Genomic DNA, 20,432 nt, shown 5'->3' with positions numbered 1-20,432 from the left:
CAAGAAGTGAAAGATCTCTACAAGGAAAATTACAAAACACTGATGAAAGAAATTGAAGAAGAGAAAAGACATCCCATTCTCATCGATCAGAAGAATTCATATCATTAAAAATGACCATACTACCTAAAGCAATCTGTAGATTCAATGCAATCTCTAACTACATAGCTATGTAGTTTTTCACATAACTAGAAAACACAATGCTAAAATTCATATGGAACCAAAAAAGATCCAGAATAGTCAAAGCAGTCCTAAGCAAAAGGAACAAACTCAAGGCACTACACCACCTGACTTCAAAATATATTACAAGGCTGTACTAACCCAAACAACATGATTTTGGTAGAAAAATAGACACACAGAACAAAGGAAAAGAATAGAGAACCCAGGAATGAATCCACATATTTACAGCTAACTGATCTTCAACAAAGCCATCAAGAACATACACTGGGGAAAGGACAGTCTCTCCAGTAAACAATGCTCAGAAAACTGGATATCCCCATGCAGAAGAATGAAACTAGACCCCTATTTCTCCCCTTTATTAGGCTGTTCTTGTGTTGTGATAAAAAAAAAAAAAAAACCTAAGACTGGGTAATTTATAAGAAAAGAGATTTAATTGACTCACAGTTCTGCAGGCTGTACAGGAAGCCTGGCAGCATCTGCTTCTGGGGAGGCCTCAGGGAGCTTTTACTCATGGTGGAAGGCAAAGCAGGAACAGGTGCTTCATATGGCAAAAGCAGGAACGAGAGAGAGGGTGGGGGAGGTGCTATACTTTTAAACAACCATATCTTGTAAGAACTCAGTCTATCAAGAGAACAGCACTAAGGGGATGGTGCTAAGCCATTCCAGAGAAATCTATCCCCATTATCTAATAACCTCCCACCAGGCCCCACCTCCATCATTGGGGATTGCAATTCAACATGAGATTTGGATGGGAACACATATTCATACTGCATCGTCACTATCTACCAAAATCAACTCAAAATGGATTAAAGACTTAAGCATACTGAAACTGGACTCCTTCCTTTCACCTGCATAGTATTCCATGGTGTATATTTACCACATTTTCTTTATCCAGTCTACCACTGATGGGCATTTAGATTGATTCCATGTCTTTGCTATGTGCATAGTGCTGCAGTGAACATACGTTTGCAGGTATCTTTATGGTAGAATGATTTATATTCCTTTGAGTATATACCCAATAATGGGATTGCTGAGTCAAATGGTACTTCTGTGTTGAGTTCTTTGAGAAATCACCAAATTGCTTTCCACAGTGGCTGAACTAATTTACATTCCCACCAGCAGTGGATAAGCATTCCCCTTTTCTCCACAATGTTGCCAGCCTCTATTAGTTTTTGACTTTTTAATAAGTCATTCTGACTGGTGTGAGATGGTATTTCATTGTGGTTTTGATTTGCATTTATCTAATGATTAGTGATGAGCATTTTTTCATACACTTGTTGGCCATGCGTATATCTTCTTTTGATAATGTCTGTTTATGCCTTTGCCCACTTTTTAATGGCGTCAAGTTCCTTATAGATCCTGGATATTAGACCTTTGTTGGATGCAGAGTTTGCAAATATTTTCTCCCATTTTGTAGGTTGTCTATTTACTCTCTTGATAGTTTCATTTGCTGTGCAGAAGCTCTTTTGTTTAATTAGGTCCCATTTGTCAATTTTTGTTTTTGTTGCAATTGCTTTTGGCATCTTAGTCATGAAATCTTTGCCAGGGTCCATGTTCAGAATGGTATTTTGTTGGTTTTCTCCTAGAGTTTTCATAGTTGTAGGTCTTACATTTAAGTGTTTAGTCCATCTTGATTTTTGTATATGGTATAAGGAAGGAGTTCAGTTTCAGTCTTCTGAATATGGCGGGCCAGTTGTCCCAGCACCATTTATTGAATAAAACAGTCCTTTCCCCATTGCTTGTTTTTGTCAACTTTGTCGAAGATCAGATGGTTGTAGGTGTGCAAGCTTTATTTCTGGGCTCTCTATTCTATTCCATTGGTCTATGTGTCTGTTAAGTTTGTTTCCGGAAGATTTTAGAGGGCCAAAGCGGCAGCTTAGTATTCCTAGTTTTCCTGCTCTAACTCTAAGGGTGCTGGTACCAAGCCCCCAGCTTTATTCTCTAGTCTCAGGAGCTTAGGAACTGGCTGCACTGGAGGGGCCCGGTGTTCCTGCTCTGCTGGCCACAGCATTCTGATGGGGAGTGCTGGCCAGTGCCTTTCCTCAGGCAGTGGCATAGCATAGCAGGATCTATGCTAGCTTGAGTGTGGATCCTGGTGTGGTGGTGGGGCAGGGTGGCCAGTTGCTGGTGGGAGTGAGGCACTGGATTCTGTACACACCCTCATGCAGGCCACATTGGCAGGGCAGAGTGCCGCACATTAGTGGTGGCAGGGTGTGCTCACGCCAGCAGTGGTGAAGAGGCAGGGTACATGTACACACATATGCCAGTGGGAGAGAGGAAGTATGGTCACCCATGCTTGCGGGCCAGCAAAGCAGTGGAGAGGACCTTGGGTGAGTACATGACGGCAAAGTGAGGTGGGGAAGGCTATAGGGGAGTGGAGGCTGTAGGTAGGCAGATGCGCATCCATGGTGGCTGGTCAGTGGGAGCTCTCTGATGGTGAGGCATGGTCTGCTGGTGAAGGAGCTATGAGAAGGGCCCCAAGGAAGCACCCTGGTTGGGCATGTGAGGCTGTGGGCAAGTGAGCAAGTGGGCATGCCAGGCTGGGGCCCCAGGAGAGGCTGGCAGATGAGGACACTCAGATCGAACTGGGCACATCCCCATGGACGAGACTGCCCTACTCTGTCCAGGTCCTACAGTTACCCAAAGGCTGAAGCCACCTAGAAGAGCATGGTGAGCCTTGGAGGATGGGCATCACTGTCCATCCTGCTCCACCTGTATTTCAAACTATTTTGTCTTTCAGCAGATTTTTTAACTTAAATGTATGACATGTTATTTTTTTCCAGAAAATAATTTAAGTTTAAATCTTTTTTCAAGTTGAAATAATAGGACATGTGAGAAGCGCTGGAAATGTTTTTATAGCACTATAAAATGTATTTCTTGATTATGAATTTGTTTCAGCCTGGAAAAGATTCTGAACATAGAGATACACATTTTCAGTTAAACTCTCATTATCTAAAAGTCAAGATTCCATCTTCCCACTATAGGTCTGCTTTTGAAAGCAATGCAGGTAGAACCATTTAGTTCTGACTCAGTCCCCAAAACCTGCATTGATAAGAACTAGTCTTATATTAACTAATATTTTTTGAAAAGACTATAAATATGTACTGATTGGGAATATTTAGAAATATATACATACATATATATATATAAACAAATCTAGGAAAAATGTAGGGAAGCTATATACTTATAGCTACATACAAGCTGATGTTTTAAAATTGGACTGATAGTTGACAATTACATCAAATGAGACCCCTGGGAAGCAGATATTCAGACAGTATAAAGAGTTCAAACATCAGGGGGTAATGACTAAGAAAGGAAGGCAGGGAAGAAGCAGGATTATGCAAGGATAGCCTCAGTCTTCAATGCAGATCTGACAGAAGCTCTCAACAATGGGGAGTTCTGGAGTAAAGATTGTCTATTACGAAAGTCTTGTGTTGGGCTGTTATGCCCAGACATTGGCTGGGGGCTGCTTGAAAAGATGGTGGCCTCAGCATGAAAGCTGAAGCATATTCTAAAGATGTTGTAGTTGGGGGCTATCAGCTAACTACACTCCTTGCACTGGAACAGCTGGTTCTTTGAAGAAACCTGAGCAGAGGACCTTCAGGACTGCCACAATGATGATGATAATAGTTATCATTGAGTAGCTCCTACTCTCCAGACACCATAGATTCTCTTTACATATATTATTTGTAACCCTTGCATCACAGTCCCTAGATATAGAATAACCTTCATTGTTCAAATGAGAAAATTAAATATAACTAGTAAGTTAGAGGCTGATGTGTTCAGTTTATTGTAAATATGCCCATAAACATTTCTGACAAAAATTTTCCTAATAAACTATTCCAGATTATGTCTTGTACCAACAATCAGTTTAAGAGCTTTTAAGCCAGAAGGGACATGGTTGCTTCATGGAGTCTAAAGGCTGAAAAGGCAACTGATTTCTGGAAATAAAGCTGCCTGTCTCTGTTTGATTGTCTATCACTCTTACTTTCTACTCTACCTTTCTACCCATTTCTTTGCTTTTGCTATCCTAGATGTTCTCTCTCTCTCTCAGTCTTAAGCTCTGTCTCTTTTCCTTGGTCTCTCTTACTCTCTCTCTCTCTCTCTCTCTCTCTCTCTCTCTCTCAATCTCTGTTCACAATCTGTGTTGGTCTCTGTCTTCTCTTTCTCTTTTTTCCTCTCTCCTTCTCTTGGTCTTCCTCTTTTTCTCTCCTTCTCTGTCTTTTGCTTTTCATTCTTCCTCTCCTACCTCCTCTCCTCTTCTCTACCTCTTCCTTCATCTCCTCTCCATTCCCCTCTTCTCCCTTCCTTCATCTCTCTCTTTTGGCCGTCCCTTCCTCGATTTCTGTTACTTTCTTTAGGTCTTGTATCTTGTCTGTTTCCTGACTCTGCCTTTCACTCTTTCTTGCTTTGTCTACCTGTCTTTCTGCCTCTTTGTATCTTCAAGAAGTAAAAAATGAGCCTACATCCTACTTTATAATTTCTTTAACTTTGATGTTCCATAAATGAAAGTATCTATGTACATTTAAAGTTATATTTAAACCAATTATCCTTGCTACATATATTTTCACAGCTTCAGAAATAACTTATAATCTCTTTCCACAAAAAGTACAATAATATACAAAGAATTAAATGCTGAAAGTAAAATACCTTTCTTAGCAGTTAACAAAGATAACTGAAGCACCATTTCCTAACTCAACACTCTAATTAGCTTTTCTTTCTAAATTAATAGTAATTTCAACCAAAGTATTCATTTCAACAAAGGTATTCTCATATAGTTGCTATGCCACATAGAGTTTTCTTGGACGTTGTTTGATCTAGCTCAAGTGAGAAAATTCTTTAGTTTCCTGTGACGTGGTTTAAAATTTAATGAACAGATTAAGGATTTTCTTAGTATCGTATATTATGATCTAGTCAACTAACTTTAAATTGTAGTTTTACTATACTAAAATATTTTATTTCTTTCTGCTTTTCAATCCCTATTTTATAAAAACATTTATAGAAAGCAAATTCCAGTACTCCTGGTAAGAAAAACAGAGGCCTTTTAACAAGTACTCCATCTTCAGAGACAGCTGGTTTTGTGGTAAGTATTAGCATTTGACACTTGTAGTATCTGTTTTCTGGCTCCTCCTCTCCCCATTCTTCTATTTTTCTTATATCAGGGGAATATTGCCTATGGAGAATAATATCTGTGTTTTCCTGTTGCTTAAGCACACTTTCAATGGAAGTACTCTATATAGTGCTAAGAGAAGGAAAAACTAGAGTACTGCAGCAACAACCAGGATTCTTACTTTTTTTCCCTTCAGTTTTAAAATTGTGGTGAAATATATATAACATAAAATTTATAAGTTTAACCATTTTTAAGTGTACAGTTGAAGTATATTCATTCACATCATTATGCAACCATCACCACTATTCATCTCTAGAACTTTTTTCATCTTGCAAAACTGAAATTCCGTATGCATTAAACAGTAACTTCCTGCTCCTCCCTACCCTAGCCCCTGGAAACCACCATTTTACTTTGTGTTTCTATTAATTTGACTACTCTAGATACCTCATATAAGTGGAACCATACAGTATTTGTCCTTTGTGACTAGTTTATGTCACTTAGCATGGCATCTTCAGATTCATCTATATTACAGCATGCATCAGAATTTTATTTTTAAGGATGAACTGATACTCCATTGTATGAATATGAAACATTTTGTTTATCCATTCATCTGTTGATGGACAATAGGGTTGCTTCTGCCTTTTGACAATTGCGAATAATGCTGCTATGGACATGGGTGTACAAATATATGTTTGAGTCTCTGCTTTCAATTCTTTTGAGTATGTATCTAGAAATGGAATTGCTAGAGCATATGGTAATTCTATTTTTAACTTTTTGAGGAAACACCACACTGTTTTCCATAGTATCTGTACCATTTTACATTCCCACTAGCAAAATGCACAAGGGTTCCAGTTTATCTACTTCCTTACCAGTGCTTGTTATTTTCTTTTTTGTAATAGTCGTTGTTATGGATGTGAGGTGATATCTCATTGTGGTTTCGATTTGTATTTCCCTAATAAGGATGACACTGAGCATCTTTTAATGTGTTAATTAGCTATTCATATATCTTCTTTGGGAAAATATATATTCAAGTCCTTTGTTTATTTTTGAATTTTTAATTGCTGAGTCGTAGGAGTTTCTCATATATCTGGGATATTAACCCATTACCCAACATATGATTTACAAATAATTTGCCCCCTTCCATGGGTTGCCTTTTCACTCTGTTGATAGCGTCCTTTGATGCACAAATGTTTTTTATTTTGTCATAGTAAAATTTATTTTTCTTTTCTCACCTGTTCTTTTGGTGTCATATCCAAGAAATCATTATCAAATCCAATCTTATCAAGTCTTCAGTCAAACATCCAATGTTCCTCTTCAGTGTGAGCAATCCTCACAGAGGTCCATGCAGCAGCTCACATGGCAGTGTGGGGACTGCTCAGGCACAAGGAGATGAAATCCAGTATTTTTTGTAACAACACTTAGGCATAACGTCCATGGTCTCCACAAAGGCCATGTGTAATTACAATGTCCCTGCACTCAGGGAAACCCAAAGTATTTTATGTAGGGCAGTATTTATTTATTTATAGTGCATTTATAGTTTTTCCTAGAGATACAATTTTCCAATCAGACATTATTTTTACCATAAGCAACATTGCCTAGTAACACAGCTGACATTCTTACACTTACCAGGTTCCTAGGGAAAAGGAGTTACAGATTTAACCAAGAGATGCTCATGATGGAAGAAAGGGTTTTGTTAATACTCTGCTAACAGTCTTTCCAGTGGCCCCAAAATCAATACTTTTTCCAGAAAATGAGTATCTCATTTTTTATTCATTCTTGGTTGATATTTGGAGTTAAAATGTATTGATGAATAACAAATGTATCAAAATGATTTTTTCATGGCAAAACTAATTTAGTGACTATTTTACAAGTATCAACATATTTTTAAAATTGAGGTACAATTTACATTTTATAAAACTCAGTTTACTAAAGTGTATAATTCAGTGGTTTTTAGTGTACTTACAAATTGTGCAACTATCATCACAATCCTATTTAAGAACATTTTCATCACCCCATTCATTTATAGTCAGTCCTCATACCCCCATCCCACCCTCCAGTCCCAAGAAACTACTGATTTAGTTTCTGTCTCTGTAGGTTTGCTCTTTCTGAGTATTTCATATAAATGAGATCATATAACGTGGCGTTTTGTGCCTGGCTTCTTTCACTTAGCATAATGTTTTAAAAATTCATCCATATTATAGCAGGTATCGGTACTGCATTCCTTTTTTATGACCAATGTATTAGTCTGTTTCCACACTGCTATAAAGACATACCCAAGACTGGGTAATTTATAAAGAAAAGAGGTTTAATTGGCTCACAGTTCTGCATGGCTGGGGAGGCCTCAGGAAACTTACAATCATGGTGGAAGGGGAAGAGGCATGTCTTACGTGGCAACAGGTGAGAGAGAGCATGGAAGAGCAGGGAAAACTACCTTATAAAACCATCAGATCTCGGGAGAACTCACTATCATCAGAACAGTATGGGGAAAACCACCCCCATGATTCAATCACCTCCCACCGGGTCCCTCACTCGACCTGTGGGGATTATGGGGATTACAATTCAAGATGACATTTGGGTGGAGACACAGCCAAACCATATCAACTGAATTATATTCCATTATATAGATATACCGTATTTTGTTTATCAATTCAGTTTATGGGCATTTATTTCCATTTATTATCTATTATGAATAATACTGTTATGAATATTTGTTGACAAGTTTTTGTTAAACATGTGTTTTCAGTTGTCTTAACTATATACAGTCATCCCTCAGTATCCATGGGGAATTGGTTCCAGGACTTCTCAAAGATACCAAAATATGTGGATGCTAAAGTTCCTAATATAAAATGGCATAGTATTGTTTTTTTGTGTATAAACTATGTGCATCCTGCACACCTTAAATCATCTCTAAATCAATCAGTCATCTTTTTGGAAATTTTTAATTTGGTACAGAAATGTGTGGTGATTTCAGTAACCTGATAGAAAAATGGATATGGCAGTTAGGAGACAGTTCTATGTTAGAGATAGTGATTTAAAAATCTCTGGTGTTCAAATGGTAGGCATGAAGATAAGAGAATAATGCTGGGAAGTTTACATTTAAAGGAAGGGCAGGGGAAATTATTATAGGAGGTATGGTTGCTGAGTAGATAAATTTCATTTAGTAGGCATTTGATAAATGTTTGGATGACTGAATAGAAAAAATATATCATAGCAAACAAAAATTCCTAATTAAAAAATAACTTTAAAGTCAAAGAATGTTATAACCCATTTTACAGATTGATTTGTCTCTAAACATGCATCTTTTGAAGAGTTATTTCCAAATGTCAGTAATTACATGTATTCAGATGAAATTGTTCCTGTGTCAAGTTTACAGGAAAATGCTTCCAATGAGATGGTATTTTTCAACTTTTCTTTAATTACTTAAAAATCATTGCTTTTGCAATGTTTAACTTCTACAAAAGAATAATGTGTTCTTTTATAGATTGATTTGTCCTCAGTGCAAAAAGCATCTTTTGAAGAACTATTTCCAAATGTCAGCAATTATGTTAATTCAAATGAAATTGTTCCTGTGTCAAGTTTGCAGGAAAATTCTTCAAATGAGGTAGTATTTTCCATTTTTCCTTCAATTACTAAAGGAAATAATTACTGTTACATTAGATACTTTGTATATGAGGTGCTTTAAGAAATCTCTTAATATATCAGAAACATAATTTGCAAATATTTTCTCCTATTCTGCGGGTTGCCTTTTTACACTTTGGTTAGGGTCTTTGATGCACAAAATTTTATATTTTTTATGAAGTACAATTTGTCTATTTTTTCTTTTGTTGCCTATTCCTTTGGTGTCCTGTGCAAGAAATCATAGCCAAATCAAATGTCTGAAGCTTTTTGCCTTTCCTTTCCTTTCCTTTCCTTTTTTCTTTCTTCCTTCCCGTCCTTCCCTTTCTTTCTTCTTTTCTTTCTTTCTTTGACAGAGTCTCACTCTGTCCTCCATGCTGGAGTGCTAGGGTGCAATCAAGGCTCACAGACTCACTATAGGCTTGACTTCCAGGGTTTAGGTGATTCTCCCACCTCAGCCTCTCGAGTAGCTAGGACTGCAGGTGTACACCATGATGTCCAGCTAATTTTTTGTATTTTTTGTAGAGACAAGGTTTTGTTATGGTGCTTAGGCTATTGCCCTGTATTTTCTTCAAATGTTTTTTTTTTTGTTTTAGGTCTTGCATTTAGGTCATTGATCCATTTTGAGTTAATTTTTGTGTATGGTATTAGGTAAGGGTCCAACTTCATTCTTTTGCACGTAGATATCCAGTTTTCTCAGCATCATTTGTTGAAGAGACCATCCATTCCCCCATTGAATGGTCTGGCCCCCTTGCCAAAAATGATTTAAGCATATATTTGAGGGTTTGTCCCTGGGTTGTCTATTCCATTGATCTATATGTCTGTCTTTATGTTAGTACCATATGGCTTTGATTACTGTAGCTTTGTACATTTTGAAATCAAGAAGTGTGAGTCCTCCAACTTTGTTCTTCTTTTAAATTATTGCTTTTACTATTCAGGATCCCTTGAGATTCCATGTGAATTTTAAAATGGGTTTTTCTGTTTCTGCAAAAAACATCATTGGGCTTTTGATAGAGATTGAATGGAATCTGTAGATCACCCTAGGTAGTAATGGCATCTTAACAGTATTACATCTTCCAATCCATAAACATGGGATGTGTTTTCATTTATTTATGTTTTCTTTAATTTATTTCACCAATGTTTTTTAGTTTTCATTGTGTAGGTCTTTAACTTATTTGGTTAATTCCTAAATATTCTTTTGGATGCTATTATGAATTGAATTGTAATTTCTTTTCTAATTGCTTATTGTTAGTGTGTAGAAGTTCACCTGATTTTTGTGTGTTGACTTGTGTCCTGTTAATTTGCTGAATTTATTTATTCTAATAATTTTTAATTCAATCTTCAGGGTTTTCCACAATGATACCATGTTATCTGTGAACAGAGATAATTTTACTTCTTGCTTTACAATTTGGATGCCTTTTATTTCTTTTCCTTGCATAATTGCTCTGGCTAGAACTATCAGTAGTATGTTGAAAATGCAGACATCCTTGCCTTTTTCTTCATCTTAGAGGAAAAGCTTTCTGTCTTTCACCATTGAATGTGATGTTTACTGTGAATTTTCATATATGGCCGTATTAGTTCATTTTCACATTGCTATAAAGAAATACCTGAGACTGGGTAATTTATAAAGAAAAGAGGTTTCTTTATATAAAGAAAAGAGGTTGCTTATGGCTCCTCAAGCTGTATAAGAAGCATGATTCTGGCACCTGCTTCTGGAGAGGCCTCAAGAAGCTTCTAATTATGGTGAAAGGCAAAAGGGGAGCAAGGCATCTTACATGGCCAGAGCAGGAGGAAGAGAGAAAATGAGGAGGTGCCATACACTTTTAAACAAGATCTCACAATAACTCTCTCACTAGAACAGCAAAAAGGGCATGGTGCTAAACAATTGAGGACCACCCCCATGAAGTACCACTCCCATGATCCAGTCACCTCCCACAAGGGCCCACCTCCAACACTGGGGATTACAATTTAACATGAGATTTGGGCAGGGACACAAATCCAAACCATATCAATGACTTTTATTTTGTTGAAGTAGTTTCCTTCAATTCCTAGTTTATTGTTTTTTATCACAAAATGGTACTGAATTTTGTCAAATGCTTTTTTGGCATCAATGTAGAAGATCACATGTTTTTTCCTTTCACTCTACTATATGTGATATATGACAGTGATTGATTTAAGTCTTGCCAAATTAAGCAGAAACATTGATTGATTTTTGTATGTTGAACCATCCTTGCATTCCAGGAATAAAACCCATTTAGTTGTGGCCTATCATCCTTTTAATATGCTGCTGAATTTGGTTTACTAGTAATTTGTTGAGGATTTTTGCTTCAATGTTCATAATGGATATTGGCCTGTAGTTTTCTTTTCTTGTAGTGTCCAGAAAAGACACTTTGTTTGACTTTGGGTAATGTTTGTCTCAAAGAATGAGTTATGAATCATTCCTTTCTCTTCTTGGAAAGTTAGAGAAGTATTGGTGTTAGTTCTTTAAATGTTTGGTAGAATTCACTAGGGAAGCCAACAGAATCAGAGCTTTTCCTTGTTGGGAGTTTTTTCATTAGTGATTCAGTCTCCCTACTAGTTCTGTAGGTATATTCCAGTTTTCTATTTCTGTGTGATTTAGTATTGAGATGCTTTGTGTTTATAGGTATTTGTTTATTTCATCTAGGTTATGAAATTTGTTACTATGCAATTGTTCATAATACTCTCTTTGTAATTCTTTTTTTGGTAGAATTGGTAGTAATGTCACCACTTTCATTTCCAACTTTAGTAATTTAAGTCTTCTTTCCCTTTTTATTAGTATTTTTTCATTAAAGGTTTGTCAGTTTTGTTGCTGTTTTCAAAGAACCAATTTTTGGTTTGATTGATTTTCTTTATGTTTTTTTCTATTCTCTATTTTGTTTATGTCTGCTCTAATCTTTATTATTTCCATCCTTCTGCTAGGTTTAGCAGAAGGTTTAGTTTGGGTTTAGATTGTTCTTCTTTTCTAGTTCCTTAAGTTGTAAAGTTAGGTTGTTGATTTCAGACATTTCTTGTTTTTCAATTTAAGCATTTATAGCCATAAATTTCCCTCTTAGCACTGCTTTGGCTAAATTCCATAAGTTTGGATATGTTGTGTTTTTGTTTTCATTTGTCTCTAAGTATTTTCTAATTTCCCTTGTGATTTCTACTTTGGCCCATTGGTGTTTAAGAGCATGTTGTTTAATTTTCACAGTTTGTTGAATTTTTCAGTTTTACAAACTCTGTTTTTTTATGACTTCATTATATTTTGGTCAGACAAAATACTTTGTATGATATCTATCTTTTAAAATATATTGAGACTTAATTTATGGCCTGATATATGGTCTATCCTGTAAAATATCCCATGTGCACTTGAGAAGTATATATATGCTGTTATTTGAAAGATTGTTCTGTATATATGTTACATGTAATTGATTTATTGTATTAAGTCCTCTATTTTCTTATTCTCTTCTTCCTGGTTATTCTATCAATTATTGAGAGGGAGGTATTAAAGTCTTCAACTATTATTGTAGAACTGTCTATTTTTCCCTTCAGTTCTGTCAGTTTTTACTTCATATATTTTGATGGTCTGTCATTCAGGGTATAAATGCTTATAATTGTTATATGTTTTTGTTATCTTGAGTCTTTTATTAATATATAATGTTCATCTTTGTCTCTTATAACCTTTTGATTGAAACTTTATCTGATATTATGATAGCTGCCCCTGCTCTCTTTTTTTACTATTTACATGGAGTAGCTTTTCCTATTCTTTCACTTTCAATTTATTTATATATTTGAATCTAAAGTGAGTCTTTTATAAACAACATATAGCATATGCTTTTTATCTATTTTGCCAATCCCAGTTTTTCTATAGGAGAATTTAATTCATTTATTTAAAATACTTACTGATAAGGACAGACTTATTTTTGTCATTTTGCTCATTGTTTCCTATATGCCTTTATATTTTTTGGTCTTTCACTTTCTACATTACTGTCTTCTTTTGTGGTTAATTGATTTTTGTAGTGAAATATTTGAATTTATTTCTTATTTCCTTTTGTGTATATTCTATAGCTATTTTCTTTGTGATTGCCAGAGGGATTACCTTTAGCAGTCTAAAGTTATGGTACTCTAATTTGAATTTATTTAGCAGTCTAGAGTTATGATACTCTAATTAGAATTTATGGTTGACTTCAATGACATACAAAAACTTTGCCCCTTTACATCTCTGCCCCCACCCCTTTCAGATGATGATGTTAACATTTTTATACATCATGTCCGTTAAAACATAAATTAATATTTTTTTGAGATGGAAACTCACTCTATTACCCAGGCCGGAGTGCAGTGGCACGATCAGGATTCACTACAACCTCCACCTCCCAGGCTCAAGCAATCCTCCCAGTTTGGCTTCCTGAGTAGGTGGGACTACAGGCATGCACCACCATGTCCAGCTAATTTTTGTATTTTTTTGTAGAGACAGGGTTTTGTCATGTTTGTCAGGCTGGCCTCCAACTCCTGGGCTTAAGCAGTCTGCCTGCAGCTGAGATTACAGGTGTCAGTGACCATGCCCAGCCAATAATACTTTTAAACACTTTAGTCTTTTAAATTATGAAAATAAAAATGTGAGTTACAAATCAATGTTACAATAATACTAGCTTTTATGCCAATAATTATTTTTAAAATTTATTAGTCTCTTAAATGATATAGAAAACAAGAAGTAGAGTTATAAATTGTTGTTGTAATAATAATAGCTTTTATAATTGCCCCTTCTATTTGCCTTTATTTAGATCTTCATTTCTTCATACAGCTTCAAGGTACTGTCTAGTGTCCTTTCATTTCATGTTATAGGACTCCCTTAAGCATTTCTTGCAGGGCAAATCTAGTGGTAACTACTTCCCTCAGCTTTGTTTATCTGGGAATGTCTTAATTTCTCCCTCATTTTTGAAGGACCGTTTTACTGGATGTAGGATATTTGGTTCACAGATATTTTTCTTTTATCACTTTGAATCTGTCAGCCCACTGCCTTCTGGTAGCCAACATTTCTGATGAGAAATCTGTTGATTATCTTATAAAGATCCCTTGTATGCGACAGGTCACTTCTCTTGCTGCTTTCAGGAGTCTTTCTTTGTCTTTCTTTCTAAAGTTTGATTATAATAAGTGGATGTCTTTCAGTTCATCTTACTTGGAGTTTGTTGAGCTTCTTAGATGTTTATGTCTTTTATCAAATTTGGAAAATTTCACTCATTATTTCTTCCAATATTCTCTCTTCCCCCTTTTCTCATTCTTTTCCTTCTGGGACTTTCACAATATACATGTAGGTCTGCTTGATGGTGTCCCACAGGTCCCTTATACTCTGTTCATTTTTCTTCAATTTTTAAACTTATTTTCTTCAGACTGAATGAATTTGTTGTCCTGTTTTCAAGTTTATAGATTCTTCTGCCTGCTTAAATATGCCCTTGGATCTTTCTAGTGAATTTTTCCTTTCAGTTATTGTATTTTTAAGCTCTAGGGTTTTTGGGTTTTTTTTTTTGGTTTTTTTTTTTTTTTGGTTTTTTTTTGCTTCTTTTGAGGTTTTCTCTTTTAATTGATATTTTAATTTTGTTTATACATAGTTTTCTTGACTTTTTTTTCACATCTTCCTTTAGTTCTTTGAGCATCTTTTAAAGAGAATTGTTTTAAAGTTTTTGAATAGATATATAATCAGTTCCTTTTTAGAGGCAGTTTCTGTTGATTTTGTTTCCATTTGAATGTACCATACTTTTCTGTTTCTTTTATGCCTTTTGATTTTTTAAAAAAATCTGGATGTTTGAATATAATAATGTAGTAAATGTGGAAATGAGTCTCTCCACCCTTCTTAAACCTTGCTATCTTTTTTTTTTTTTTAAAGATGGAATCTCCTCACTCTATCATCCAGGCTGAAGTGCAGTGGTGCCATCTCAGCTCACTGCAAACTCCACCTCCCAGGTTCATGCCATACTCTGGCCTCAGCCTCTGGAGTAGCTGGGACTACAGGTGCCCACCACCATGCCTGGCTAATTTTTTGTGTTTTTAGTAGAGACAGGGTTTCACTGTGTTAGTCAGGATGGTCTCAATCTCCTGACCTCGTGATCTGCCTGCCTCAGCCTCCCAAAGTGCTGGGATTACAGGTGTGAGCCACCGCACCTGGCCAACTTTGCCATCTTTTGTAATTGTTTTTGTTTTCATTGTCGTAGGCTACTTATGTGCCAAGGATCAGCTTGAGGTGTAAACTTAAGGTCTTCTTAGGTCTTTTCTGAGGTTTGCATATTTCTCTAGACATGCACAGTTACTGTTTAGCTTTCCTTGTATATGCAGTTGTTTTTTAATGTCGAAGTCATTATTGTGTAGCTGCTAAAAGGAGAAAAGAAAAAAATTGAGGAAAAAAGGGTTCTTGCCTATTAAATCTTCAGGTACTGTTCCCAATATTGTGTCAGCATTAGCACTATTTCTGCTAATCTTTTCAGATAGTTCTTTTACTTGCCTCAGATAGTTTCTTCATAAGCATGTACTGATCAGTACTCTACTGCGTACTGAACAGTATGCATATTGCTGGGGTTCTCTCTGTATGTAGCTCTCTCCTCTCTGGTATTCTGCCCTATAAACTCAGTCATTTTGGTTTCCCTAGACACTCAGCTGCATCTCCTCAAGTCAGGCAGTCTCCTGGGTACTGCTTAGTTTTCCCTCCCTGTACTGCAGGCTAGAAATTCTCTCAAGGCGATAAGTTGGGGAAATTGTAAGACTCATATGGTTTGTTTTCCATGTCTTGGAGATACTGTCCTTCAATGTCTGATGTCTGGTGTCTTGAAAACTATTGTTTCATATATTTTTTTCTGATTTATTTTTGTTTTAGGCAAAAGGGTAAATCTGGAATGATATAGATTGGCTTTGTGTCCCCTCCCAAATCTCTTGTTGAATTGTAATTCCCAATGTTGGGGGAGGGACCTCATGGGAGGTGATTGGATCATGGGAGTAGTTTCCCTCTTGCTGTTCTTGTGACAGTGAGTGAGTTCTCGCGAGACCTAGTTGTTTGAAAGTGTGTGGCACTTCTCCCTTTTCTCTTTCTCCTGTTACCATGTGAAGATAGGCTTGCTACCACCTCACATTCTGCCATAACCATGTTTCCTGAGGCCTCCCCAGCTGTGCCTCCTGTACAGCCTGTGGAACTGTGAGTCAATTAAACCTCTTCTCTTTATAAACTACCCAGTCTCAAGTAGTTAATTATAGCCATGTGAGAACAGACTAATACAGAAAATTCATATCAGAGAAATGGGGCATTGCTATAAAGATACCTGAAAATATGATAGTAACTTTGGAACTGAGTAATGGGCAGAGATTGAAACAGTTTGGAGGGCTCAGAAGAAGACAGGAACACAAGGGAAGGTTTGGAACTTCTGGAGACTTGTTGAATGGTTTTGACCAAAATGCTGATAGTGATGTGGACAGAGATGGCCAGGCTGATGAGGTCTCAGATGGAGCTGAGGAACTTATTGGGAACTGGAGTAAAGGTTACTCTTGCTATGCTTTAGTAAAGATACTGGCAGCATCGTGCTCCTGCTCTAAAGATCTGTGGAACTTCGAACTTGAGAGAAATAATTTAAGACATCTGGTGGGAGAAATTTTTAAGCAAAGCATTCAAGATGTGGCTTGGCTGCTTCTAGCAGCCTGTGTTTATATGTGTTCACAAAGAGGCGGTCTGAATTGCAACTTACATTTAAACAGAAAGAAGAGAATGAAAATATGGAAAATTTGCAGCCTGACCAGGTGGTAGAAAAGAAAAGCCCATTTTCTGGGGAGAAATTCAAGCCAGGTGCAGAAATTTGTGTATGTAAAGAGGAGCTGTGTTAATAGCCAAGACAATGGGAAAAATACCTACAGAGAATTTCAGAGACCTTCACAACAGCCCCTCCCATCACAGGCCTGGAGGCCTAGGAAGGAAAAATGGTTTTGTAAGCCAGGCCCAGGGCCTTGCTGTTCTGTGCAGTCTTGGGACATGGTACCCTGCATCTCAGCCACTCCAACTCCATCCATGGCCAAAAGGGGCCAAGGTACAGCTCAAGTTATTGCTTAAGAGGGTGAGCCCCAAACCTTGGTGGTTTCCACATGACGTTGGGCCTGCAGGTGCACAGAAGGCAAGAGCTGAAGTTGGGAGCTTCCGCCTAGATTTCAGAAGCTGTATGGAATCACCTGGACATCCAGGCAGAAGTCTGCTGCAGGGGCAGAGCCCTCATGGAGAACCTCTACTAGGGCAGTATGGAGGGGAAATGTGGAGTTGGAGCTACCATCATTTGTTAAAGATTACACAAAATAAAAAGATGTTGTAAAGCATGATATCTAAAGCATAAAATGTGGAAGGGTGGAGTAAAAGTATAGAATGTATGTGATTGAAGTTAAGTTGTTATCAGCTTAAAATAGAATGTTCTAACTACAGGATGTTTTATGTGAGCCCTATGGTGACCACAAAGAACAAACCTTTAGTAAATACACAAAAGATAAATAGAAAGGAATGAACACATACTATGGCAAAAAAAAAAAAAAATCAACAAAGCACAATGAAAAACATCAAGAGAAGATAAAACATATTATCATTGCAATTAATGCATAAAAACCATTGACAAAATCCAAAATTTTTAATGATAAAAACTCTCAACAAATTAGGTGTAAATGGAATATACCTCAACACAATAAAGGCCATTAATGATAAGCCCACAACTAATATACTCAATGATAAAAAGCTGAAAGTTTCTTCTAAGATGAACAAGACCTGAGTACCCATTCTTGCTACTTCTATTCAACATAGTACTAGAAGTCCAAGCCAGAGCAATTAGGCAATGAAAAGAAGTGAAAAGCATCCACATTGAAAAAGAAGAAGTTGGCTGGGCATGGTGGCTCATGCCTGTAATCCCAGCACTTTGGGAGGCCGAGGCAAGCAGATCACAAGGTCACAAGATCAAGATCATCCTGGCCAAATACAACAATTAGTTGGGCATGGTGGTATGCGCCTGTAGTCCCAGCTACTGGGGAGGCTGAGGCAGGAGAATTGCTTGAACCTGGGAGGTAGAGGTTGCAGTGAGCCGAGATCATGCCACTGCACTCCAGCCTGGCAACAGAGCGAGACTCTGTCTCAAAAAAAAAAAGAAGTTAAATTATCTGTGTAGATGACATGATCTCATATGAAACAAAAACTAAAGACTTCAATGAAAACTGTTAGAACTAATAAACTATCATATTACAAGATACAAAGTCAATATACAAATATACAAAAATAAGTTGTCTTTTTTCACTAACAATGAGCTTCCAAAAAAGAGATTAAGAAAATAATATCCTTAGGATCAAATACAACCAAGGAGGCAAAAGAGTTATATACTAAAAATTATAAGACATTAATGAAAGAAATTGAAGGCACAAATAAATGTAATGACATACCATTTCATTGATTGGAGGAATTAATATTGTTAAAATGTCCATACGTCAAAGTGATCTACAGATTCATTACAATCATTATCCAGATTCCCATGTAATTTTTCACAGAAGTAGAAAAAACAATCCTAAAATTCATATGGAACCACAAAAAATTTCAAATAGCCAAAGCAATCTTTAGAAACAACAAAGCTGGAGGCATCACACCTCCTAATTTCAAGCTAGATTTGAAAACAATAGTAATCTATACCTGTATAACAGTATGGTACTGGCATAGAAACAGACATATACCCCTGCCTGCTTGAATGCGCACAAAGGATACACTCAGACCTGCACCCACTAGTGTCCCACCCCTGTGCTAACACCACCACTAGCAGAACTGTGCACACAGTTGCCAGTGGAAACTTCCCTTCCGCTAGAGCTGTGCTGCCTCTACTGCTGCTGTAAATGCCCAGAGGGTGGCAGGTACCCTAGGATCCACTAGCACCCTGTTGTAGCTGATGAGTGTGTGCCCCACCACACTGCTGCTACTGCTGGCACATGAGAATGAGAATGGATCCCACTGCCACCAACCTGTGAAATGCTTTGGCTGGCACCACTCATTGGATTGTAGAGACCAGTAGTCTGGGAGCACCTCCCCTCCCCCAACTACTCTCAACCTAGTGCAGTAGGTTTCTAACCTTGAGGAGCCAGAGAACAAAGTTGGGGCCCAATACAAGTCCCTCAGAGTTAGAGCACGCAGTTCAGGAGCTGGGAGCTGAGCCTTGACCCCCTAAAATCTCCCACCTTATATCACAATCAAACCTTTAAGGCCATCAAATAAGATAAAAGAAAAAAAAACCCATCTGAAGAACAGCAACTTCAAAAACTGAAGGAATATGAACATGAACCCACAAAGATGAGAAAGAACCAGCACAAGAAAACTGATAAGTCAAAAAGCCAGAGTGCCTTTATTCCTCCAAACAATAGCACTACCTCTCCACAAAGCATTCTGAATGTGGCTGAGATGGCTGAAATGGCAGAAATAGAATTCAGAATATGGGTAAGAATGAAGATCATTGAGATGCAGGAGTACGCTAAAAGCCAATCCAAGGAAGCTAAGTATCACAGTAAAATGATACAGGAGCTAACAGATAAAAAGCCAGTATAGAAAAGAATGTAATTGACGTGATAGAACTGAGAAACACACTATAAGAATTTCATAATGCAATCACAAGTGTTGATAGCAGAATAGACCAGGCTGAGGAAAGAATCTCAGAGCTTAAGACTGGCTTTCTGAAGTAAGACAGATAAGAATAGAGAAAAAAGAATGAAAAGGAATGAACAAAACCTCCATAGAGAGCAAATCTATGACACATTGGTGTCCTTGATAGAGTAGAATGGAAGCAAGTTGGAAAACATATTTTAGGATATCTTTCATGATAACTTCCCCAAGCTAGCTAGAGAGGCCAACATTTTAATTCAGGAAATGCAGAGAACCTTACTAAGATACTTAACAAGGAAGATCATCCTTGAGATCCATAATCATCAGATTCTCCAAAGTTGAAAGAAAAAAGATTAAAGACAGCTGGAGAAAAAGGTCAGGTCACCCACAAAGGGAAGCCCGTCAGTCTAACAATGAAACTGTCAGCACAAACCCTAAAAGGCAGAAGAGATTGGGGGCCAATATTCTACATTCTTAAGGAAAATAAATTCCAAACAAGAATTTCATATCAGGCCAAACTAAGATTCATAAGTGAAGGAGAAATAATATCTTTTTCAGACAAGCAATTTGTTTTCACCAGAGGGAATTCATCACCAGATGTGACTTGAAGGAGGCAAGCGCTTCTGAAGGAAGCACTAAATATGGAAAGTAAAAGACTGTTACCAGCCACTACAAAAACACACTGAAGTACACAGACCAGTGACACTATAAAGCAACTACACAAACAAGTCTGAATAATAACCAGCTAACATCATGATGACAGGATCAAAGCCATACATTTCAATATGAACTTTGAATGTAAACAGGCTAACTGCCTCAATTAAAAGGCACATAATGGCAATCTGGATAGAGAATCAAGATCCAACAGTATACTGTCTTCAAGAGACCCATCTCACA

At 37.0% G+C, this 20,432-nt stretch overlaps 1 protein-coding gene across 1 annotated transcript in view; it reads left to right on the top strand.

The window, feature by feature from the left end:
* Positions 1-20,432, top strand: part of MEIKIN (meiotic kinetochore factor) — a 126,889-nt gene that overhangs the window by 81,345 nt on the left and 25,112 nt on the right. The window contains exons 10-11 of the mRNA XM_001097685.5: positions 5,184-5,260; positions 8,769-8,888. Of these exons, the coding sequence (XP_001097685.4) occupies positions 5,184-5,260; positions 8,769-8,888 (197 nt within the window). The remainder of the gene's footprint in view (positions 1-5,183; positions 5,261-8,768; positions 8,889-20,432) is intronic.

Source organism: Macaca mulatta, chromosome 6 (genome assembly GCF_049350105.2).
Source record: "Macaca mulatta isolate MMU2019108-1 chromosome 6, T2T-MMU8v2.0, whole genome shotgun sequence".
Classification (NCBI taxonomy): domain Eukaryota; kingdom Metazoa; phylum Chordata; class Mammalia; order Primates; family Cercopithecidae; genus Macaca; species Macaca mulatta.
The sequence above is the reverse complement of the archived record's forward strand: the minus strand, read 5'-3'. Positions and strand labels throughout refer to the sequence as shown.